This window comes from Perca fluviatilis, chromosome 6 (assembly GCF_010015445.1).
Source record: "Perca fluviatilis chromosome 6, GENO_Pfluv_1.0, whole genome shotgun sequence".
Lineage (NCBI taxonomy): Eukaryota > Metazoa > Chordata > Actinopteri > Perciformes > Percidae > Perca > Perca fluviatilis.
In genome coordinates, this window is record NC_053117.1 from 31,719,261 (window position 1) to 31,740,529 (window position 21,269).

The following is a 21,269-nucleotide window of genomic DNA, read 5'->3' on the forward strand; positions in this document are numbered from 1 at the left end:
TCTGTAACTTGTAAACAAAATAAGACCATCAACTATAAAACTGAAAATACAGCATCTCTGTTCTCTGCAAAGACAAACTAAATTACCTGATTAATGAAACGCTATCACGACGTCTCCCGGCCCTTTTTCACCGCAGAAATCTGATTTAAAATCTCCCTGCCTGGCTAAAGCTAATATAGTTAGCCTAAAGAAACAAGGCGTCTGTCCCAACTAACGTTACGGTTCGGAGCCGCGACGCTGGAAACGTAATACTAATCTACAACAGTGTTTTTTCTACAACAGAGTGTTTTTGGTAACCACAGTACTTTAAATACACCAGTGTTGGCGTCTTTTACGCTATGTTAAATCCCACATTTGCAAAGCATCTGAGCTGCCACTGAGTTATTTTACATTATTATGAATACAATATGCTGTAGGTTGTAGACTCAGCTGGATTTGGATATCCCTGCATGTCTCTCACACATGGTCCGAACTGTTGCTCTGTCATTTTAAATCCTCGTCCTAGAAGTAATTTTACACTCTGATACTCTGGTTTTGAAGTTTGTTTCTATCTCGAAATCCATTTTCAAGCATCCTTTTTGGTCTGGATACGAACTGTTCAAGTTTCCTGAAAGAGATATGGGGTAAGAAGAGGTCAGAGGGGTCAGCCAGAGGAATGAACATAATAACGGGGGGTGTATGTATACTTTTCTTTGATTTCCATAATTGAACTTGTCATTCTCAAATGCTATGTTTATCATCATGCACAGCGGCTTTGGCTGCACCAGAGGAAGGATAGCAGGGAGTTGAAAGTGATGGCACCATAAATAACTTGTTGTGTACAGCAACAGGGCTGACTGAAGGTTGACTCATTGTCTCACTTTATCGACTACTGTATTGTTGGTGCTCATGATTTAACACATTTGGGTCGAGATTTAACTTTTGTGACTGCTGTAGATTTATTAGTTCGTTTATTTTAGTTTTTGGACAGAGACCATCTCGCTGAACCTTGGTTGGTAAAGGTACTGTGCTTGTTTTCAACATTTTGAGTGCAAGATGTGAACTTTTGCTGTGCATCTCTTTCAGTTACTGCAAATACAGGTCTTCTCTTGTGGGCTTAGTGCAATTTGTTGTTTATGCACGTTTTAATGCAGTTAAGAGTAGAATAAGAGTAGATTTACTTCCGATAATGCAGTGGCATATTTAGGAGGTTTGGGGAAAACAACTTAAATGTATACAAAACGAATAAAACAATATTTTGATGGGTTGACAATAATTGTTACCAGAGGATGAATCTTACGGACTTTGGTGATGCCCTGACTTTTCCTCGAGTGCTGATGCTGACGTTTGTAGTTTGTAGTGAAATGTTTTGACAACTATTGGATGGAATGCTATGGCATTTTGTGCAGACATTCATGTTCCTCTCAGGCTGAATTGTAATGTATTTGATGGTAGTTCGACTTTTCATCTAGCGCCATCATCAGGGCAAAATCTGAATTTGTCCAATACTTTGGTATAAAAACTAAATACCTTCCCATAAGCCTGAACTGTATTGTGCTCATCGCTAATTGGAAAATGTTAGCATCCTAACCCTCTAAACTAAGATGGTAAAAATCGTCAAAACTCATTGGCTACCTGCTAAACAAAAGCATGTTAGTAAAGCTTCACAGAGATGCCAGCATGGCTTTAGACATTGTCTTGTTGTCAAGAAATGATCCTCTGTTGTAGAATTCACACGGAGTAGAAGATTTTATATTGAGCTCTATTTTGCTTCAGAAGAAGCTTCCTCATCCTTCCTCAAGATGGGAAGTCTTTACTTGTTAGCCACTTGGATGTAGCTGGAAGTGTTGTCTTTTCCTCCTCTGCCACACTCCTGAAAGTAAACTCTGACTTGCTCCTTCCTGTACTGTATGTTCCTCCCTCCTCGCTGGGATAATTGAAAGGCTTTGAGGCCGGCTGAACTCAGCAGGCTCACGCAGGACATCAAAGGGAAACAAACTGTCGGACAGCACAAGCTGGGGGTCAACACCGCGGCTACAACGCTGCCAAACGGCAGTGAAAGTCAGTGCTGAGGCATCTGGCCGTAGTCGGCACAGCAGCTTCTTCTGCAAAGCTTCAAAGGCATTTCCTAATGAGCGCCAGATGCGGACTACCATAGCCACTGCTGGTTGTGCAATTATGCCGACACACATGTAGACATTAGCACTTGTCTGTTCCTACCAGCACAGAAACGTGTTGTACTTTATCTAGTTACTTTGCTTGTCTTCTACAGAAACATGCTGCATTTTATCTATACTTTTGTTGTCTTCTATTCTTTCGGAGTTGTTCCTGAAAGAGACACCTGTGCACAATCATGTCGATTATCCAGAGAAGTATAAAATGCTCTACATGCACTGTTGCACGCACAGCTTGTGTTTTCATGCTACTGAGCCCCTTTCTAAAGCTCTGGATAAAAACATCCCAGTTTCTCTGGAGGCGTTTTCCTTCCATTAATTCTGTCTTTTATTAGGGGAAAAACAAGCCTGTTGAATATTCAGCGCAGTGGGTTTGCAACCTTTACAGCCCTCTCTTTATTCAGGCTGTTTACTGTTGACACTGAAGTTACTTAACCCAAGCTTTTTCATGGTGGAAAATGTGAACTGTCGCACCACATCCTCTCACCACATCCTCTCAAGACTTTCAGTTGGTCACTTTAGATGGGAAACAAATGGGTCTAGACTGTGTGGCATTTTGGCCTATTTGACAATAACAATGCTGATTTGCATTACATTTCTATCCTAATATGATTTCAAAGAAACCGTTTGCAACTTCTACAATCTCACTTTTCCTTTTAGGTTTTTTTTTTTTTTTTTGCAGCTAGGGCTGGACCCGAATATTCGTTCGGTGGGTTGGTATTCAATTAGAAAATTTGACATTCGAATATTCAGGTTTTTTTTTTTTTTTTTTGCAGAACCTGGCTTCCCCCTCCAAACGGTTCTCATTCGCGCTTGAATATGTTCGAAATATAATACTCTCTTTTACAATTTTCTTATATAGCCTAGCCATTTTAATAGGATGGACAACCCAACCTCGTTATACTTAATAAATATATTTGCTTCTTCTTTGACTACTAAAGTGTTCCTGCAACGGGAGTATTCTCTGGCTAGAGCGCAGAACCGCACAGTTTGCATGGACAGAAGTGCATGCCTGAGCTTGTATTTTGGGTTAAGCTGCGTTGCTTTGACATTGTGGAAAATAAAATAACAGAAACAAAATGTATTATCCTTTTTTACCCGTTATTATCAATCTAAATTAATCTACTGCGAAATATAGGAGACTTTGAGATTTTACTGGGACGTCACGTCACATGCCCCAGTTAAAACGCCCATGAGTTGAACGTCATTACCGTCACGATTCAGCGAAAAGAAGACAAAAATGCCGAAGACTTCATCTGTGTGGGAGAACTTTAAAGTAAGTGAGGACAAGACCAAGGCAGAGTGTCAAATATGCAATTTTGAAACTGGCCTACCACAACAGCACATCAAGCTTGAGAAATCACCGGAGTTCTGTAAGTAGAACGAGCTGCTTTTATCCGCCATTTACACGTGATCAAAATTTGCACTTAATTTGACGTGACTTGCGAATAGGCCACGACAGTTAATGACCAACAGTAAAAACGTAGCCTACTGTAGTAACAGGGGACTGTGTCCTGCAACAACAAAGCAGTTGCTTCATCTTGCTTGTCTCTTTTACCGTGAAACAAAGCTGCCTTCAGGTGCGGTTTGGAAATGTTGGTATCCCCCTGCCGGTGTGGCCACCACCGAAGCTTCGAATATTTGCTGTTGAAAAGCACCGAAGCTTCGAAGATCAAAAACTGGTATTCGGTACAGCCCTATTTGCAGCATTTCCAAACAAAGTGACAACCTTAAACTCTTAGGCCCTTGGAGAGAGAGGGGACTTGTTGCCCTAGGAGACCTATATGTAGACAAACATTTTGATTCATTTGGTCAGCTGACAACAAAATTTAATTTACCAAATTCTCATCACTTTCAATATCTTCAAATCAGGCACTATGTTAAAGGCGTATTTCCAAACTTTGACACCATGCCAACAAGTTGCCCATTCTAGGATCTCATGCTGCTTCCTCCTGACTCCAGGCACCTAATATCTCGTTTTGTGTCCTTGTTCTCCACCTCCGCATCCACTCACCATCTCAGAGAAGCCTGGTGTAACGAGCTGGAGCTTGAGGTGTCTGACGATACCTGGAATGAAGCTATGACTAGAATTCAAACATGCTCTATCAATGTTGGATATAAATTGATTCAATACAAAGTAGTTCATCGATTGCATTATTCTAAGCTAAAGCTGCATAGACTCTAACCATCACTTTCTCCACTGTGTGACCGATGTGGAGGTGCAGAGGGTTCGTTATCACATATTTTTTGGTTATGTCCTCAACTGCATAAGTTCTGGTGTGTTGTATTTCAGTGGCTTAGTCTGGTCTATAACTTGGACATTGCCCCTGACCCAGAGCTGACACTCTTTGGGTGCTCAGAGAATGCTCTCAGGTACTTGCCTGAGATACGTACAGATACATGGTTGCTGCAAAGAAAATTATTCTCCTGGACTGGAAGTCCCCCACCTCCCCTTGCTTTTGAAAATGGCTCAACGAAATGACTAAGATTATCCAGATGGAAAGGATACGCTTCTACAACTCTAAAACACAAAAACGCTTTCTGAGCATTTGGGGCCCATTGTCTTTCGACGCAAGTGTCTTTGCTAGTATTGGACCGACCCATTTAGAAGATGCATTATTCATCCCCGCGGGGAAATTAAAGTGTCCAGCAGCTCACATATTGTCAATTTCCCATCCAGCGCCCATGTCATTTAAATGGCAATTCACTTCATACACAAGTTTCTTCTCCTGAAAATCTCTCCTTCCTGCTTAGCAAATCCGCCATCATAATAGCAATGCGCCAAGGTACAAACGTGCCTGGCTTTAAAAGGGAATGGGAGATAACACTATGATTGGTTTATTGCATGTTACGCCCAAAACACAGCTAGGATTAATTAAGACACAAAGTATAACCCTTTTGAACCATGAGCCTGGCGCACAGACCTTTTTTTTTTTTTTTGACGTTAAACTAGCAAAAGTGGATTTGTGCCCGCCCTAAGCGCCCTCACGCCGTGCGCTTAGATTGTTAAAATAGGGCCCTTGATCTCACCTTGATTTCAGTGCAGCTTCAAACTTTATACTTGTTTGCCATCATGTGGTTTAAAACTAAAGTTTGAGATGACTTTTGATGGTAATATCACATGTTTTCCTCATTGCTACATTATTTTCATAATGCTACATTATTTCAGAAACTCTTTATGAAAAGTTGTTTCTTTTCCACTCCATTTTCCCTTTGTGACGACAACGTGATGACTCTGTGCACTTTAAAATGTTGTCACAAACATGATCATACACTAAAAGCACTTGATTTAACTAGAGGTGCTAATTTAGATCCACCTGCGAGGTTGTCAGCTGTGTGTCTGCCTGGCACACTCTGTGTAGGAACGAACTTAGCAGAAAAAAGAGCTTAAAACGAAACTTGCCACTTTAAAACACTCAAGAACTTTTCCCGCTTCGGTCCCCCTACAGGTTGTAAGCAGAAGTGTCCAGTTCATTCGAACTACAGATCCACTACCCGATCTGGCAAACTTGCATAATGTAATGGACAATTCCGTTTCCAACCTGTAGGGGGACCGAAACTGGAAAAGTTCTTTAGTGTTGCTTTAAACTTAGAAAGTTAACAAATAGTTAAAGGTGCTCTAAGCGATGTCTCACGTTTTTTAGGCTACAACATTTTTTTGTCACATACAGCAAACATCTCCTCACTATCCGCTAGCTGCCTGTCCCCTGAACACACTGTAAAAAAAAACACGGTCTCTGTAGACAGCCCAGGCTCCACAAACGGCAACAAAAACAAACTTAGTCTTCCAGCGTTCCAGCCAATAACCGACAAGAAGGATTTGGGGATGGGGGTTGGGGGGTTAGTGCACGGAAGGGAGGGAGAGGGGATGGGAGGAGGAGGGAGGGGCGAGCTATCCTCGTTTTGTTTGAAAATACTTTGAACGCCAAGAAGTGCTGTCACCCAACATTGCTTAGAGCACCTTTTTTATGAAAAAAAAAACAACCTATAATAACCTATTATTCTTTTTCAATGCAAAACATGTTTTTTAAACCTAAACATCCTTTAATAAACACGTACAATTTAAAAAAACAAAAGTTAAATGTCATCGAAGTTCTTTCAAACCTGGCAGATATTGGGGGGGGGATTTTTCTTTTTGATTTAGCCTCTTAAATTTGTACTTTTAGGATTAAAAATGTATATTCCCTAATTATATAAGTGTAGAAACTAGTCAATAATTTTTTTGCTAAATTTAATTTCCCCCCTCATCTCTCAGATCACACACTTTCCTTCAGTACAGCGCTGCAACTAATGATCATTTTAATGCTCAATTAATCTGATTATTGTTTTCTTTATTTTTTAATTGTTTGGTCTATAAAATGTCAAGTCGTGATGAAATGCTAATAAAGCGTAAATCTAAAGTCTTCATGTTGCCCTTTTTGCCAAACTAACTAACCAAAATATATACAATTTATTATCTCCTAAGACACCGAAGTTAGTAAATCTTAACAATGTCAATTAACTGTATCACAGTTAATCATTTAGTGGGCTGCCTTTTGAACACAGACACACCTCCCTGTGAGGAGGAACCTAACACGAGTCACTGTAAATCAGTTGACCTGCACCTGCAGCTCCTGTCATTTTTATGTAACAGCTGAGGAGGAACAAAACGAGTTGTTCTTGTTTGTGTCGGCTAGCGTCGTGTTGTACTGGTTTTTATTTTTATTTTTTTACGCGCAGTCCAACTTGGATCAGATCAGGCTACTTTATACATCAGTTTGTTCTGTTCAGTTATAAGTGGATTATGGTAAGTGTTTTTATCTTTGTTCAAACTAAATGGAAAGATCAGTTTGTAAACATTTACTCCAAAAGGCCTTAAGGACCGATTTTTAATAGTTTGGTGTCTCCTCTGAATGCATTAAAACCAACAACTTTCTAAGCTGAATGATGCCTTCGTCACTACTTCGGTGATACTTTAGCCAATAAGCAAAGCAATTGATTGACATGATGCCACACTTGACTTGACAACTGTAAGGCTCTGACTTCCGGCAGCAGTTTTTTAGCCAGTTTAGGTCGACTGTGATTTAGTTATTCAACTTTTTGAATGTTTTTAGCTACAGTTGGTAAACTGTACAAACTCTGTCATACAGAACACCAGACTGGGTCAAAATGAAATGTGGGTTTTCTTAACTGCTGTACAAGGTAGGAAAGTCATACATAATATTACCTTTTTGGTTGGAGGAAAATTACATTTGGTGCATTTACAGACTGTTTGACTCCACTGAATGCTTCTTTTTGATGATAAAAATGAGCTTTTTCTTTTTTTAAGTCCCTCAATTTAGTATTTTGTACTCATTAACACTTTGTGTTCACTAATTATAAAATTCAGGTTTTCTTGATTTGCTAAATTACTTAATTTGCCTCTTAAATATATGATCAGACACTCTCTTTCCTTCAGTATAGAGCTGTAACTACAGTCATTTTAGTGATCAATTAATCTAATTGTTTGATTAATTATTTGGTCTATAAAATGTAAACAAATGCTGATGAAATACTGATCATAATTTCCTAAAGCCTACTTATAGTGTCTTCATAAAGAACAAAGAAAACAATGTGAATCATTGTAAGGTTGCAACTTATGATTATGTTTTCTTATTTAATTTGAAAATCCTTTTTATCATTTTGGATCAATTAATCATTTTAGTCTAAAACGTAAAGCAAAAAACGCCCATCACAAGTTCCAAGAGCCCAAATATTATGTCTAAGAATTGTTTTCGTCCATCAGTCCAAAAAAATCTCAAAAATAAAATGTTCCAGCTTTTGAAATGTGTGAATTTGCCGCTTTTCTATGTTTTTCTATTGTAAATTAAATGGAATAGCTTCATGTTTGGGACTGTTGGTTGGACAACATGAGCAGTTTTAAGACTTCACTAGTGGACGCTTTCATTTAGTAAATTCCTTATTTAATCAGGAATTGATTAACACGTCTTTATTATGAAAGATAATCTCTGTTGGTCCCAGCTAATGTGTCCGCGGCTCATCTTGGTTAAGATTTGGTGATTATGGCTTCCTGTTTACTCGGTCTTCACCTTCAGCCACTGAGGGCTGAAGAGAAACGCTGCTTGTTGGTTAATGTGTAACCGCTCATGAAAAGGCTTATGTTTACGCTCTTATTGTCTGCCTCATTAGCGTGTTTTTTTTGGGGGGGGGGTTTGCCACGAGTTGAAGGTTGACACAGGCTGAAGAGTGGATGCAGGTTGTTAACCGTTGTTAGCTGGCCCTGCGCTTTACCTGGAGGCCCAACATGGGGGTCGGTTCTACATAAAAACAGCCTAAAGTCCTCTTTCCTCTTATAGGACACAGATCGTTTGGCTGTCATCTGAGGAAGTTGTCTAATCTTAGCTGTGAAACTTATCCCCCTCGCTCAGAGGGCTGCTGGGTATAGGCTCGTTGTCGGGGTCTTCTGGACTCAGTCAGTGTTTGCTACCTGCGAGCTGTGGGAGGACGTTAGAATGAGAGTTACAGGTAAGATGCATGATTGTTAGAATAGCAGAGCTCTGTGTTTGGGGTTAACGTGTAACAACAAAAGAAATACATGACCACAGAACTGTTTGGGATCGCGTGTTATACTTAAGTTTTTCTTCTTTCCTTCTATAATGGCTTTTTTAACAGAAATAAAAACGGTACCAATGTATAAACCTTTGATAAACTTCCATTTAGTCGATGTCCCCACAGTGTTGCATGATGGAAGTATACTGTTGAAACTTAGATTTTGAATTTGTTTTTTTAGTCCAGAAAAGCGTTGGTGATCCTCGATAATTTTTTAACCACAACGGTGCCTTTGGGCTCTAAATATTCTGGAACCAGTTTTTGTTCGGGCCCTCTGCAGTCTACTCAGAGATTAAATAGGTTTAAACAGGGATGTGTCAGTCCATGGAATGTTTGGCTGATATTCCCTGATCCAGTTCAAATAGCGCTAACCCTACACTAGCCTTCTATTTCTATTGTAAATAGAAGAATTGCTTTGCCTTCTGATCCAGCCTACCAAAGTATCTTTTTTTTTTTTTTTTTTTTTTATGTTAACCTGACGTGTCAAATGCTGCATGTGACATTGAAGTCTTAAAAAGAAAAAGTTTCAAGTATGTCCACCCAGTTTTACGAAGTTATTATGCAACAAGCTGAAAGCTTATGTGTTCCTGAGGGTATTCAGAGAAATGGTGAACTACCAGCACATCGAGTTGTGAATTATGAGTAGAAATGTGAATTCCTCGATGTGTTGATCATTAACTGAATGTCTTGTTTCTGTGTAGCAGAACATAAAGAGGAAAAGTGCAGACTAGTCCTTTTTTTAAATCTTTGTAGGACAGTACGTTTTATTGTTAAATAAGTATTTCCCCGCTGGAAAGCGGGTCGTTTCTCGCTGGCAAGATGGAGGAAAGTTTCCCATAGTTTAATTACGCATTCTACAGTTGTTATGATCCAAAGCTGGCTGGAAATTGGTCAAAAGTCCTAAAGTATCCTATTTAAGCTTGTTTTGCACACACAGTGAGTGAACTTCATTATATACAGTCCATTGATCACTCGTGATTTATAGATCACGCTACAAAACAATACCACCATCTTTTTATTTTTAAACTGCTTCTACAAAATACAATATTTACTCCCAGTAGTAGTGGCCACTAATACGAAACATACAATATGACAACCAAGATTTTCTAAATATTCTTTGCCAAATACAATCTTTTAATTTGAACCAACCAATCATTTTGATGAAGCAGCTTTACTCTTAATATTTTCTGCTATGCTAATGCATGCTTGAAGAAACCTTATTCTTCGGTACTTTGATTCCAGATCCATACATTTTTGGCTTTTGTGAGCATCTCGTCTGTCCTTCGTCAGCTTCTTGCAGACTTGCTGAATAAGTGATGCTGGTGTGAGGATACGCTTTTTTTTTTATTTTATTTTTTTTTTTTTTCTTCATTTCATTTGCTTCATATATGTATCTGAGGATTTCCTGCTCCTTCCTCCAGGTTGGCTTTCTTGCAGCCCATGGAAACAGACGCTTGGGAGATGTTTGGTCAGTCTAATGTTTTTGGATTGATCGTTTTTTGCATGGTCGACAAGAAGCGCTTGTATTTTGGCTCAATTATTCTTTGAGTTAATGTCTGTAAAAGTCTTAAAGCTACACATGCACATCAATGCACAGCCAGCATGAAATATTTTTTATTTGCTTTGTTAAACTGGTATTAATCTTAAGGGTGAACATGTACTTTTTCTTTTATAAGTGCTTGTAGTACTTTTGCGCTTGTTTTCGTCTTCATTACGGGGAAGCATGATTCTAGTTAGTGTCATGTTGGCCCGTCTTTGTCTCTCTCTGCACACGTATTCTTGGGATAGATGTCATGTATGTTTAGACCCTCTGTTCATGCTGACGGTGTCTGTTACATAATAAAAGCACCTTGACTCTTTGCTTCCTAGTATTAGTTTGTGGTATTAATTCCAGTGTTTTTCTAAAGAAAAGCAATATTTTTAATGAACATTATTGTTTCTAACTGCTTATCTAGTGAGAGGCTTTCTTTGTCTTTAGTATTTTGGTCCATCTACATTCAATCCTTCCACCTGTCATCGTAAACAGACTTTCAAAGGCTTTTGGTGCTTCTGCTCAAAAGGAACCTCGTCCTCTTCCTGTTTTGTACCCTAAAGTGACAGATTTTTCTCCGACTGACCCAATGGCACAGTGTAAAATGCAGTTTAGAGGCTGCTAGAGGCAAACCTGTTACTTCATATGCTGTTGCTCATTTTAAATGCAAGGGAGAGTAGCTCAGAGGAGGAGGGACTAAATAGATTTCGGTCTATTTGGGTGTTGGAACAGCCCAGTGTGGTCTGTAGCGTTCTGTCTTTCGGCTCTGTATCAGATCTATAATCGGTCCCCAGGATGACGGACAGTTTGGATTTAGACACATGGGCCTAATGCTGTTGCAGTGCTGCTTTATTTGGATGTAAACAAGGATTTATATGCGCTGCAGAGGAGTGAAAGCTCGCCGGCAAAGTGACTACTGACGGAGTGACCTTGCAGATGTTCCCTCAGACTCATTATGTGGCCAAAGGTCTGATGAAATGGATCAGAATACTGCTATTAAGTTGTGCCTCTGAGATAGGTTTGGATTACTTTACACAGGAATTCAACTTTCATATAAAAGGTCACTGAGGTCTTGAGGCTTCATAAAATTAGCTTGTCAATGTTTAGTTAAACTTCCAGTAAACCCCAAAAAATATTTACTAAATAAAAAAGCACCAAATTTTTAGTGCACACACTTTAGAATTACTTCTCTAACATGTTCCATTATATTTGACATTTAGTAAATAACTCATAGTGAAATTTGAAGCTAGTCTTATTTGGCTGAGGACCCTTAAGGACCCTCTTAAAGACCACTAGGGAGCCTGGAACCTACTTTTGGAGCCAGTGATCAACAGGCCAGAGGATCTGAGGTCAGTGATATTGCTAGTAAATAGGGTCTGAGGTCATAGAGAGTATAAAAAGAGGCCTGGGGTTTATCTGAGCCAACCTTGTCTGCATCTTTACTCCTCCAGATGCTCATATAAGAAACCAGGCCTTTCTGTGGCCCATGAAGTCGACGTTTTCTTTCCCCTCATGTTGGCTCTTTTTTTTTTTTTTTTTTTTTTTTTTAAAGAACAGAATAGCTCTTTTGTTCCTGCTCATAATGTATCCATTGATGATGACCAGGCCAGTGCACACAGGACCCCTATGTTCATAAATGTCAGATGCAAACACACCTGTGAAAAAGCAGAGGTCAGCGCTGTCGGTCATTTAAAGTGGGCTTCAGCTTTCACAAAAAAGGGTTTTATGTAACAGAACATACATGTCGGAGGGAGACCTCTCAGTACTGTACTTAAGTGAAGTTTTGAGGTACTTGTACTGAAGTATTTTCATTTTATTCAACTTTATACTTCCTCTCCACTGCATTTCTGTGGGAAAATATTGTACTTTTTGCTCCGCTACATTTGTTTGACAGCTTTGGTTACTAATTACTTTTCAGATTAAAATTTTACATAAAAAGCTTATAAAATGCAACACAATGTTAAAGATTAAACCAGGGGCTCCAACAATTTAGACTCTGACAGGAAAAATAAATCTGTCTAGTTGTCGCTCCTTGTCACATTTCAGATGATCTGTTAGCAGCATCTCCCCTTTAAACATCTCGCATGGTTTTCATTTAAAGGCTCAAAGACGTCAAATTAAAGAAGTACAATAATAAATACAGATTTGTGTATCGCAACAGTTTTTTCCTCATGCCTATTTTTCCTACCTCATTAATCATCTCACAACCCCTCAGATTTATGTGGTGACCCTGGAGGGGCCCCGGCCCCTAGGTTGGGAACCACTGGGCTAAACTAGCTAACTGTATGAAGTAGTTAACGATAGCTCCACCTCGAGCAGCTACAACAAAATGCTACTTACAGTACACATAAATGCATCAGTATTAACTGTGTAATCAGTCACAGCAAAATGAGTGACTTCTGATACTTAAAGTAAATTTAACTTGTAATACTTTTTACTTTTGACTAAAATAGAATTTTAAATGCTTTTTACTTGTACAGTAATCCATTTTCTTACATTTTGGTATTGGTACTTTTACTTATGTTAAGGATCGGAGTAACTCTTCCACCACTGGTCAAACTTGGCAATGTTTGAAACTTTTTCTGGTGTTTTCTGTTGTTAGTTGGTAGGACATCATTTCATGTTGTGATGATAATGAGATATCTGCGGAGCTCTCTGATATAAAGACACCTGCTGCTTAACCTGTGTATGTGACTCCCTATAACTAATTTAATTTGCTAGTGAAATGTTTCCCTTTTGTGTTTTGTCTCAGTTTGCAGGTTGCATGGTAATCTGGACTTGATGCATGGCAGTTGCATGACCGCAGTAGGTCTTGTTGTGGGACTGAGAGCACACAGCGGCAGCCATGGCTCAAACCATGCACGTGAATGGCAATGGCCCAGGTAAACCAACCCTTTTGTTACATTCTTTTCACCATGCAAGGTTTAATCTTTGAGATTTTGATTGTGCGTGTATTGGTGATGCTGTAGTGTCTATTTTATCTTAAGTGAAAGTAGGATCTCTTTTCTGCTACGTTTGGTTTTGCACGAGCATCTTGTTTGTCAGACTGAATCATCACAGTTGTATTGTAGGACCAGTACTGTTTGCTCCAGCACACTTTTGGTTAATAGTATACTCATACATGTAAAATGATTCCTGGCTGCCTCATGAACATGTGCTCATCTTTACTCAAATAAACTTAGCTGGATGAGAACACAAAGAGGCTAAATGTAGATTAGGTGTCCAGTTTCAGGCTTACTTCAGGCATCACATCTGACTCGGTCTTAACACCACACTGAAGTGAAATCTATCCATCCTTGCATCAAGAATTTAGAAAAATATGATTTAATATTGTATCTGAAGTTATTAACTTTTTTTTTTTTGTATATGACATGTATGGCTTAGCAGCATCTTGCTAAGTGTATTATTAGCAGTAGCATCAGAATGAATGAGCAACTGATAGATCATTTATGTCTAGCATTTAGTGATATAGTTACTACTCAATATATAAAACATTTTAAACATCAGTTTGATTACTTTATATGGGATTTTTGCATTCATATGACATACTATGAAATCTGATGTTGCAAATATGGGATAGCACATTTAAAATAAATCAACGTTAATTGCTTTGGACTGTATTACCAGCAATTATTCACACTAGACAAAACTCTTAAAGTAAAACCATAAATAAACAAATAAAACTTTTTTTTAATTATTATTACAATTTTCTCTGTATTAATGTAGATACAACATTTTGGTAAAAGAGTACATGATATGATAGACCAGTCCACAGTAAGTCCATAAACAACCCTAGTTGTATCTTTCAGTATGACCTATTCATTTTAATGAATATTATAGTCCCATTTAATGGAGTAGAAGTGAATTCAAATAACCAGAAAGATTTTTTTTTTTCTTTTTAAAAGCATCTTTTCTTTTGTATGCATTTGTTCACATATCCTTCACGTAAAGAGCTCACATACATGTAGGAATGTTAAACATTAGCTTAAAATCACATTTTATCCAAACTTATTTGCTCCTTTTGTAAGTTATTTCTATACCTCTCATGATTCAGAAACGCACTGAGGTTGTGTTCGTTCACACGGCGCAACATGTAGAGAAGATTTCCACGCTTCAGTGTGAAATCAACGCTGTCAGCTCCGAACACACACACACACACACACACACACACACACACACACACACACACACACACACACCACACACACCTGCAGATGACTCACATTCCTGCCCAGACTAACAGGAGAGAGTGAAACTTCTTATTTCCAAAATCCCTCCAGGAATGCACAGCATGCAGGACAGATGCTTTCAGCGTCGGTCTGCCACCTCCATGTATATATGACTCTGAGATGATACCTTTTTGTTTTTAGTATGTAGATCTTGTCAAGAAAAATGTGTGGATTCACTTCAAAAGCTAAGCACCCAACAGAGTGTTTTTATTGTTGATTTTTACAGAATGTGAAAAATGCAGAGACGTGCTACGCTAACACAGCTAACCTCCTGTAAACTGTATAAATGGCTTCTCTGCAGTGTTGGCAGTTAACGTAGTGGTCACCTGCTGCACCGAAAGAATTTCAAGAAGACTGCAAAACTTAACCTTTTTAGTGTCGAGATGCTTCAGTGTAGTGGGTTAGGAGTACTGTCTATTTTAAATTGAGTTGGTGATCAGGTAGTCGGCCTAATATCTTGAGGAAAAAACAATCTAACATTGATTTCTCTGCCTTTTGTGTTGTTGGTTTCGGAAGCTGAAATATTGCCAGTTGTGAAGTTTTTGTTTTGTTTAACCAGTTTATTTTGCAGTACGGCTTCTCTCAGATGACATAACTGTGGGGTGTGGGACACCTCAGTGCATTGAGCAACAAAACATCAAGCACATATTTCAACTAAAACCTCAGCTGATTTCAATTTAACTTGAGAAATAGTCACTGCATTCAGCTGCAGGACTGAGGTTTTAAATACTTTTCCATAGAAACATTTGCTGAATGTGGTCCTGAAAATGGTTTTTACTTTAAGTAGGAAGTCCTAGTCAGAGGAAAACTGATTTAAGTATCGGTGATCATTATGCTCGTAATGTCAACAGTTTTATAAGACAATTACAAATTAGGACCATCTGAAATGAGATTTTGTTTTTTTTATTCTGCTGCAAAAACAACCTTGAAGAAAAAGCCAAAAATAAAACCCTGCAACACCAAAACTGTCTTCCCTCATGCAGTGAAAATAAAAACCCTGCGTAGGCTGAGTCATGGCTCAGAGCAGCCCATCATAGCTTTGGCCTAACTTGAATGCCACCAGTCTGTTGTGGACAAGAAAACCCACAGAGAGGCGTTCAGAGTCGTGCCAACGGGTCGACCTCCTGCAGTACATTCAAACCCACTAAAGTGGTTTTGTGTCTGCAGCGAGGGACAGTTACCCAGCTGCCACTTGAAATACCCCCTGGTACTGTGCCTCATCAGTCACTTTATTATTGTATGGGTCTGTGTAAGTGCTGGTAGCTTATTATAATCTGGGCCAAAGGGGCACAGCACTGTGTCTTTGTAAACTAAACCGGATAATGGTTTGTTTTATTCAGTGGACCTTTAGTGTCTTTACACAGTGTTTGATGAATAGATGTATAACTGGTTTGTTTAAGTGTGACTAACTTCAGTGTGCACTGATCGGTTTATTGTCAGCCGTCTGCAGCCAGAATGCATGTACAATTCAGTATTCACAATGCATGAAATGCAATGTAATGAGGCAAATTGGGTCCACATTGTGCACTACCTAAACTATTTTATTGCTATTTTATGAGGGATGTTAGATATGAACAGTTTGGCCTTATTCAATTGTTTTTCTCGATTATATGTCTTAACTCTTATCACAATCTAGTTTGAGGTTGAGGGACCACCGTTGATAAAAAAAAAAAAACATACAGGCATCAGCTGTTGGTCACCGTTACAGTTTGAAATGACCAGAACAACCTCAAAATATCCTTCACATAGCAAGATATATTGTGGTTCACCTCGTGGTTAGTTTTCCCTATTTCTTTATGGTGTTTTTGGTTCATTCTTCCCATGTTGCAGATCGGTTTACTGGAAATAAACCAGTCTGCACACTCACTCACTGTCTGATTGTTTTGCTTGACCATCTATGAGAAAAGGGACAGAGGTTTTTCAAACTGCCTCGATGTTTGCAGGGAAGGACCAAACATTTCCTCCCGTCTGCATCATCGTGTACAGAGTTAAGTTGTTGAATTTGGCAGCAGAGTCTGGCACAGCCCTGTGACTTTCTAGAAGCAGCTAATAGACCACAGTCGGCGTCTCTGCCCTGCGTTCAGTTTGAAAAGGGCAGGAATGTGCAGCTTTAATGTCTTTTGTTTTGTTTCCTGTTTTTTTTTTTTTTTTTTTTGTAATATATGAACGGATGTGTCTCACTGTTCTGGTGTTGAGCTGATGCAGTATAAGGTGTTGATCAAACGTTGGCTCTACTTTTCTTGTGAGTAATTAGGCGTATAGAGCATGCAGGCAGAGCCAGGAAATACCAGGCTGGTTCAATGAGAGAGGGGGTGTGTGGGGCCACTAGAGTCCTCTCCACCCGGCACTTGCATCATACTGTGCTCTCACTCAATGTAATGCACAGAATATGAGTACTACAAAGCTGTGTGTATTTTACCAGTACAACTGTATAACGTCTCTGTATGAGTTTGTGCAATTGTGAGGAAAGATCTGTTGATACTGTCTGCTCAGAGGTGCATTTTTTCACTATTTACTGTTGTTGTAATGAGTTATGTCAAAATGAAGACCGATAAATCAACAAAATGTCTCTGTACTGTGTTGGGACACCATGAGCCTACAGAACATATTGTGATACTGTATATTGTGTTAATGAACTGAGGGATTAATAATTTTGGCATTTCCCAAAACAACAAATCTTTTAACCCACAATAAGCATACATAAAGAAGCTCTGTACATACATGTCAAACCTCATGTGGACAAAAAGATTAACTTTAAAGAAATCTGTTGAGCTTAGAACTAAACTTCAACCAAATAATTATGTAATATCGCCTTTTTACACTGAATGACAGAATGCCCATCAAGTGCAATACAAGCTGCATGTTTTGTATGTCTAAATATGTGTTTTAGTTTTGTTAAAAGAAAAAGATACAGAAATGATACATCAGTGATTTCTGTGCTCGTTTTAATACCAAACAACTGGCAGACACATTAGTCTCATTTATAAAGTCACTGAGGGCACTGTGGATGTTAAATAGCTTTTGTCAGCTCTAAATTTAGACTTTTACAGAGCCAGTGCCAAATAAGCCAAAGCCCTGGTTGTATATTTTTCCTCACCAATTCAACATCAAGGCCCAAACTTGGCTTTCAGTGCATTATTTTAGGAGCAAACACCAGAGAGAGAGAGAGAGAGAGAGAGAGAGAGAGAGTTCGTGGGCTTAAAATTGCAGAAAAAGAGTTGCAGAAAGGTTTAAGTCGGTGCGGCATTTTAGAGGAATGACGCCACAAAACTATACAAAGCGCACAAAATATCTTTTACTTATCTACAGACGAGTCAGAGCAGCCTAGCGTGCTGGTGTCACTGGTGAATTTGAAAAGTGAAGTGTGAATAATTAGACTGCGGCTTCTTTCAGATGTCAACGTATTTGACTTTAATTTAAAAAGCAACTGTTTAGTCAGCACATGTTTTCTGTTGGCGCCTCTGGCCTGGAAATCATCTGTGAAAGACGAGCAAGAAGTAGCTGCTGCAAACATACAAGTGAGAAAGTTTAGACACATTTTCTTTGCGATCACTTCAGAGCTTATACAGCAAAAATGTACAGCTGATGTTGGATAGTTGGGCTGAAATATTTTAATATCTCAGCTGAGAAAAGTAGAGCAGGGTTGGGATTCACCTGTGTGCCAAGCTCTAGATGCTATTTTTAAGTAGTTGACTTACACAATGTTTAGTTCTCTAAGGCTAAGTGACAACTATGTATCATTTTATTTTTTTAATCGATTGGTCCGTTGATTCGTTTTTTTCCATTTTATCGTTTTAGTCCACAAAATGTTAAAAGTGAAAAATGACATCTTCACACCGCTTGTTTTGTCCGACCAACAGTCCAAAACCCAAAGGTAATTGCTATAAAACTAAGTTTTTATGTTTGAGAAGCTGTAACCAGCCGATGTTTGGTGTTGTTGGTTGATAAATGATCATTATTCAATTCATTTTATGTTTATTTACATTTTAGCTCTGAAAGTCACTGTGCAAAAGTCCTAATTTTTTCCTCCTTAGTTATAAAATGCCCCCAAAAAAACATTGATGGAAAAAGTACTCAGACATTTGATGTAATACAAGTAGCAATACTACAGTGTCAAATACTCTTTTACAAGTAAGTCCTGCATTCAAAATCTTACTTCAGTAAAAGTACAAAAGTATTACATTGATGCTCATGATATATTGATGATATATCCGCACAACTGTAATGCAGAGGCAAATAAAGAAGGAAGTTTAATCTAGGTGGAGGGCCCTTTTAAATACTAGCAGTGCTTACTCATGTGCACTTCATCTACAAAAAATGTGTAATTCGCTGGCTGTGCAAACAGTTTTAGGCGGGGATAATTAGAAGACTTAGAAATGTTTAAAAGATATCACATTTTATATTTGGCAACAAATAATAACCGGATAGTTTTTTAATAAAGGTAAAGACAGTGTATTTCCTGTCACTGCTGGCTGTCTTAACTGTTGTGTAATCCCTGTCAAATTGACAATGTAACAGCTGCTGATAACTGGAGCAGACTCCTGGGCCTTCGCCCCTGTTACTGGAACGTGACTCCTTCAGTTGTCCCATGTTGATGAGGTCATTGCTCAGCTGTTAAGGGTCTCGGTGGTACCAGAGGACTGCCTGTCACTCCTTGTGTGTGTATGTATAAGGCCAGGGAAGGAGAGGGGGGGGGGGGGCGAGAGTCCTCAAAACCAGACAGCACAAGACCATGACTGTGCTGCCTCACAGATTATTTATACCAGACCAAAAAACCAGGATGTACTTATTTTAGGTCCATGCTGGAGAAAACACAATGCAGGCTTTGTCTTGGAGAGTGCACTTAAAGTTTCTCAAAAAGGTTCCTAAAATAAAGTAAAAGCTTTATGTGTGCACAAACTGACATTAAAAGTTAAAATTAACTCAAATGTAGTTATGTATTAGGTTTAGGGCTGAAACTAACAATTCGTTCTTGGTTAATCATTTTGTTCCTAATAAAATGTCAAAAAAACTAATTACAAGTTTCCATAGCCCAATGTAATGTCTTCAAATTGCTTGTTTTGTCCACTCAACAGTCACTTCACTATCATATTTTACAAAGAAAAACCGTAAACCCTCACATCTGAGAAGCTGGAACTAGTGGAACTAGCAAAGTTAAACAGCACTTCTAATATATTAGTTAGTAATATATTAATAACTAATTGTGAAAAAGGAGACAGATTTGTTGATGCTAGCTTCTTAAATGTGTGAATTTGCTGCTTTTTAGTTTTATTTATTGTAAATTGAATTCAATTGAATATCTTCATGTTTTGAACTGTTGGTTTGACAAAACAAGCAATTTTAAGACCGCTTTGACATTATGATTGGCCTTTTCTCACAGGTTTCTGACCTTGTATACCTTAAACAATTACTTATTTACTCATGCAGCCTTGCAGCCTGTATTAGGTTATTTTAGGGCTGAAACCTGTGATTATTTTCATTATTAATCTGCCTGTGTATGTCTTGATTCATACCTTAATTGTCACAATTTCCCATAGCCCAAATTGACATCTTGAAATTGCTTCTTTTGTTTTACAGTAGCTTTTCAATTTGGCTGCTATTTCGGATATTCTTTATTGTAGATTAAATAAAGTTGAATAATTTTGGGTTTTGAGCCGTTTGTAGGACAAAAACAGCTGTTTCAAGATGGAGAGAAAATGTGACTAGCATTATTCAGTATATTCTGACCTATTTATAGAATAAGCAATAACGAAAAATATTGATAAAATTATTTTTTTCTGAAAAAAGAAAAAGGTCACAAGAGTTTTATTTACAGATAAACTGGCCTTAAACATACTTGTCAAGTTGGAATTGACTTGTAAATGACACTATTTGGTTAAAGTGGGTTCTGCGGAGTATAAAAGTTTGACATGTACACTAGCCGAGCCATTTGTCAGCCAACAGGCTGGTATTGTCATAAATTCACCTCCCCTCAAACTGAATAACAGAACTCTTATTTGGGTAGGGAAGCTCTGGCCTCAGATCCTCACAGGATTGGAGGAGGCAGCTGTCCAATAGTGCAGCAGTGCTGTGCTTTAGTTTACACCAATAGTGGAACTTTTTTTCCCCTCTATGGAGAGAGGATTGAGAGAGTGCACAGAGTGAGAAGAAAAAGCAGTTCTGTAGTTCAGGTCTCAGTACATTCAAATCCTGTCCAGCAGAGAGAGAGAGAGTGAAGGAGGAGGAAAAGTAAAATGGAGAGAGTGCTGTTTGTCTGAGGTGAGTGCAGTTTGAACAACAAGGCGGTGAGGGTTTAGTAGCAGGATTTAGCCTTGTAATTCCCTCCCTTCTGTTTTAGCTGAATGGAAAGGATTGACAGGGAGAAGAAGTAGCCGGAGCTGGTGGGGTGGACTGGAGAGGAAGAGCTGGGCTGTTTATTTCCAGCCTGTGTTTGCTTTAGTCTGCGAGAGTTCCAGGCATACCAAGAACAAGACGCTGCATTTAGCCGACACAGTGTGAATGTAGTGGAGTCTCCTAATGGCCTGGAAAGCTGACTGGCTCTATAGACTCTCTGACAGCGAGTGGATTTTGGACTTTATGCAGCTTTGACTGATTTGTACAAATTGTATGAACTTAAGAAATTCATTGTAGCTTGTTTTTTTGTTTTGTTTTTTTCTTCAAACCCTGTTCTCAAAATGTGATGTGAGGTTATGGTTAATCTATGTCTGTAGCTCTGTTGTAATGCCGGATGGATTTTGGACCAGAAAATATTGACATTGTCTGTTTTTC

At 38.7% G+C, this 21,269-nt stretch overlaps 1 protein-coding gene across 4 annotated transcripts in view; it reads left to right on the forward strand.

Moving 5' to 3' along the window:
• The window catches only part of kank1a (KN motif and ankyrin repeat domains 1a), a 57,979-nt gene that overhangs the window by 19,735 nt on the left and 16,975 nt on the right, over nt 1-21,269 (forward strand). For 3 of the 4 annotated variants that reach the window (XM_039804361.1, XM_039804359.1, XM_039804360.1), the window contains one exon: nt 13,025-13,154. In XM_039804361.1, the coding sequence (XP_039660295.1) occupies nt 13,118-13,154 (37 nt within the window). In that variant the 5' untranslated portion in view covers nt 13,025-13,117. Of the gene's footprint in view, nt 1-6,836; nt 6,940-13,024; nt 13,155-21,269 lie in introns of those variants that run through there. The other variant, XM_039804362.1, reaches the window with a different exon arrangement.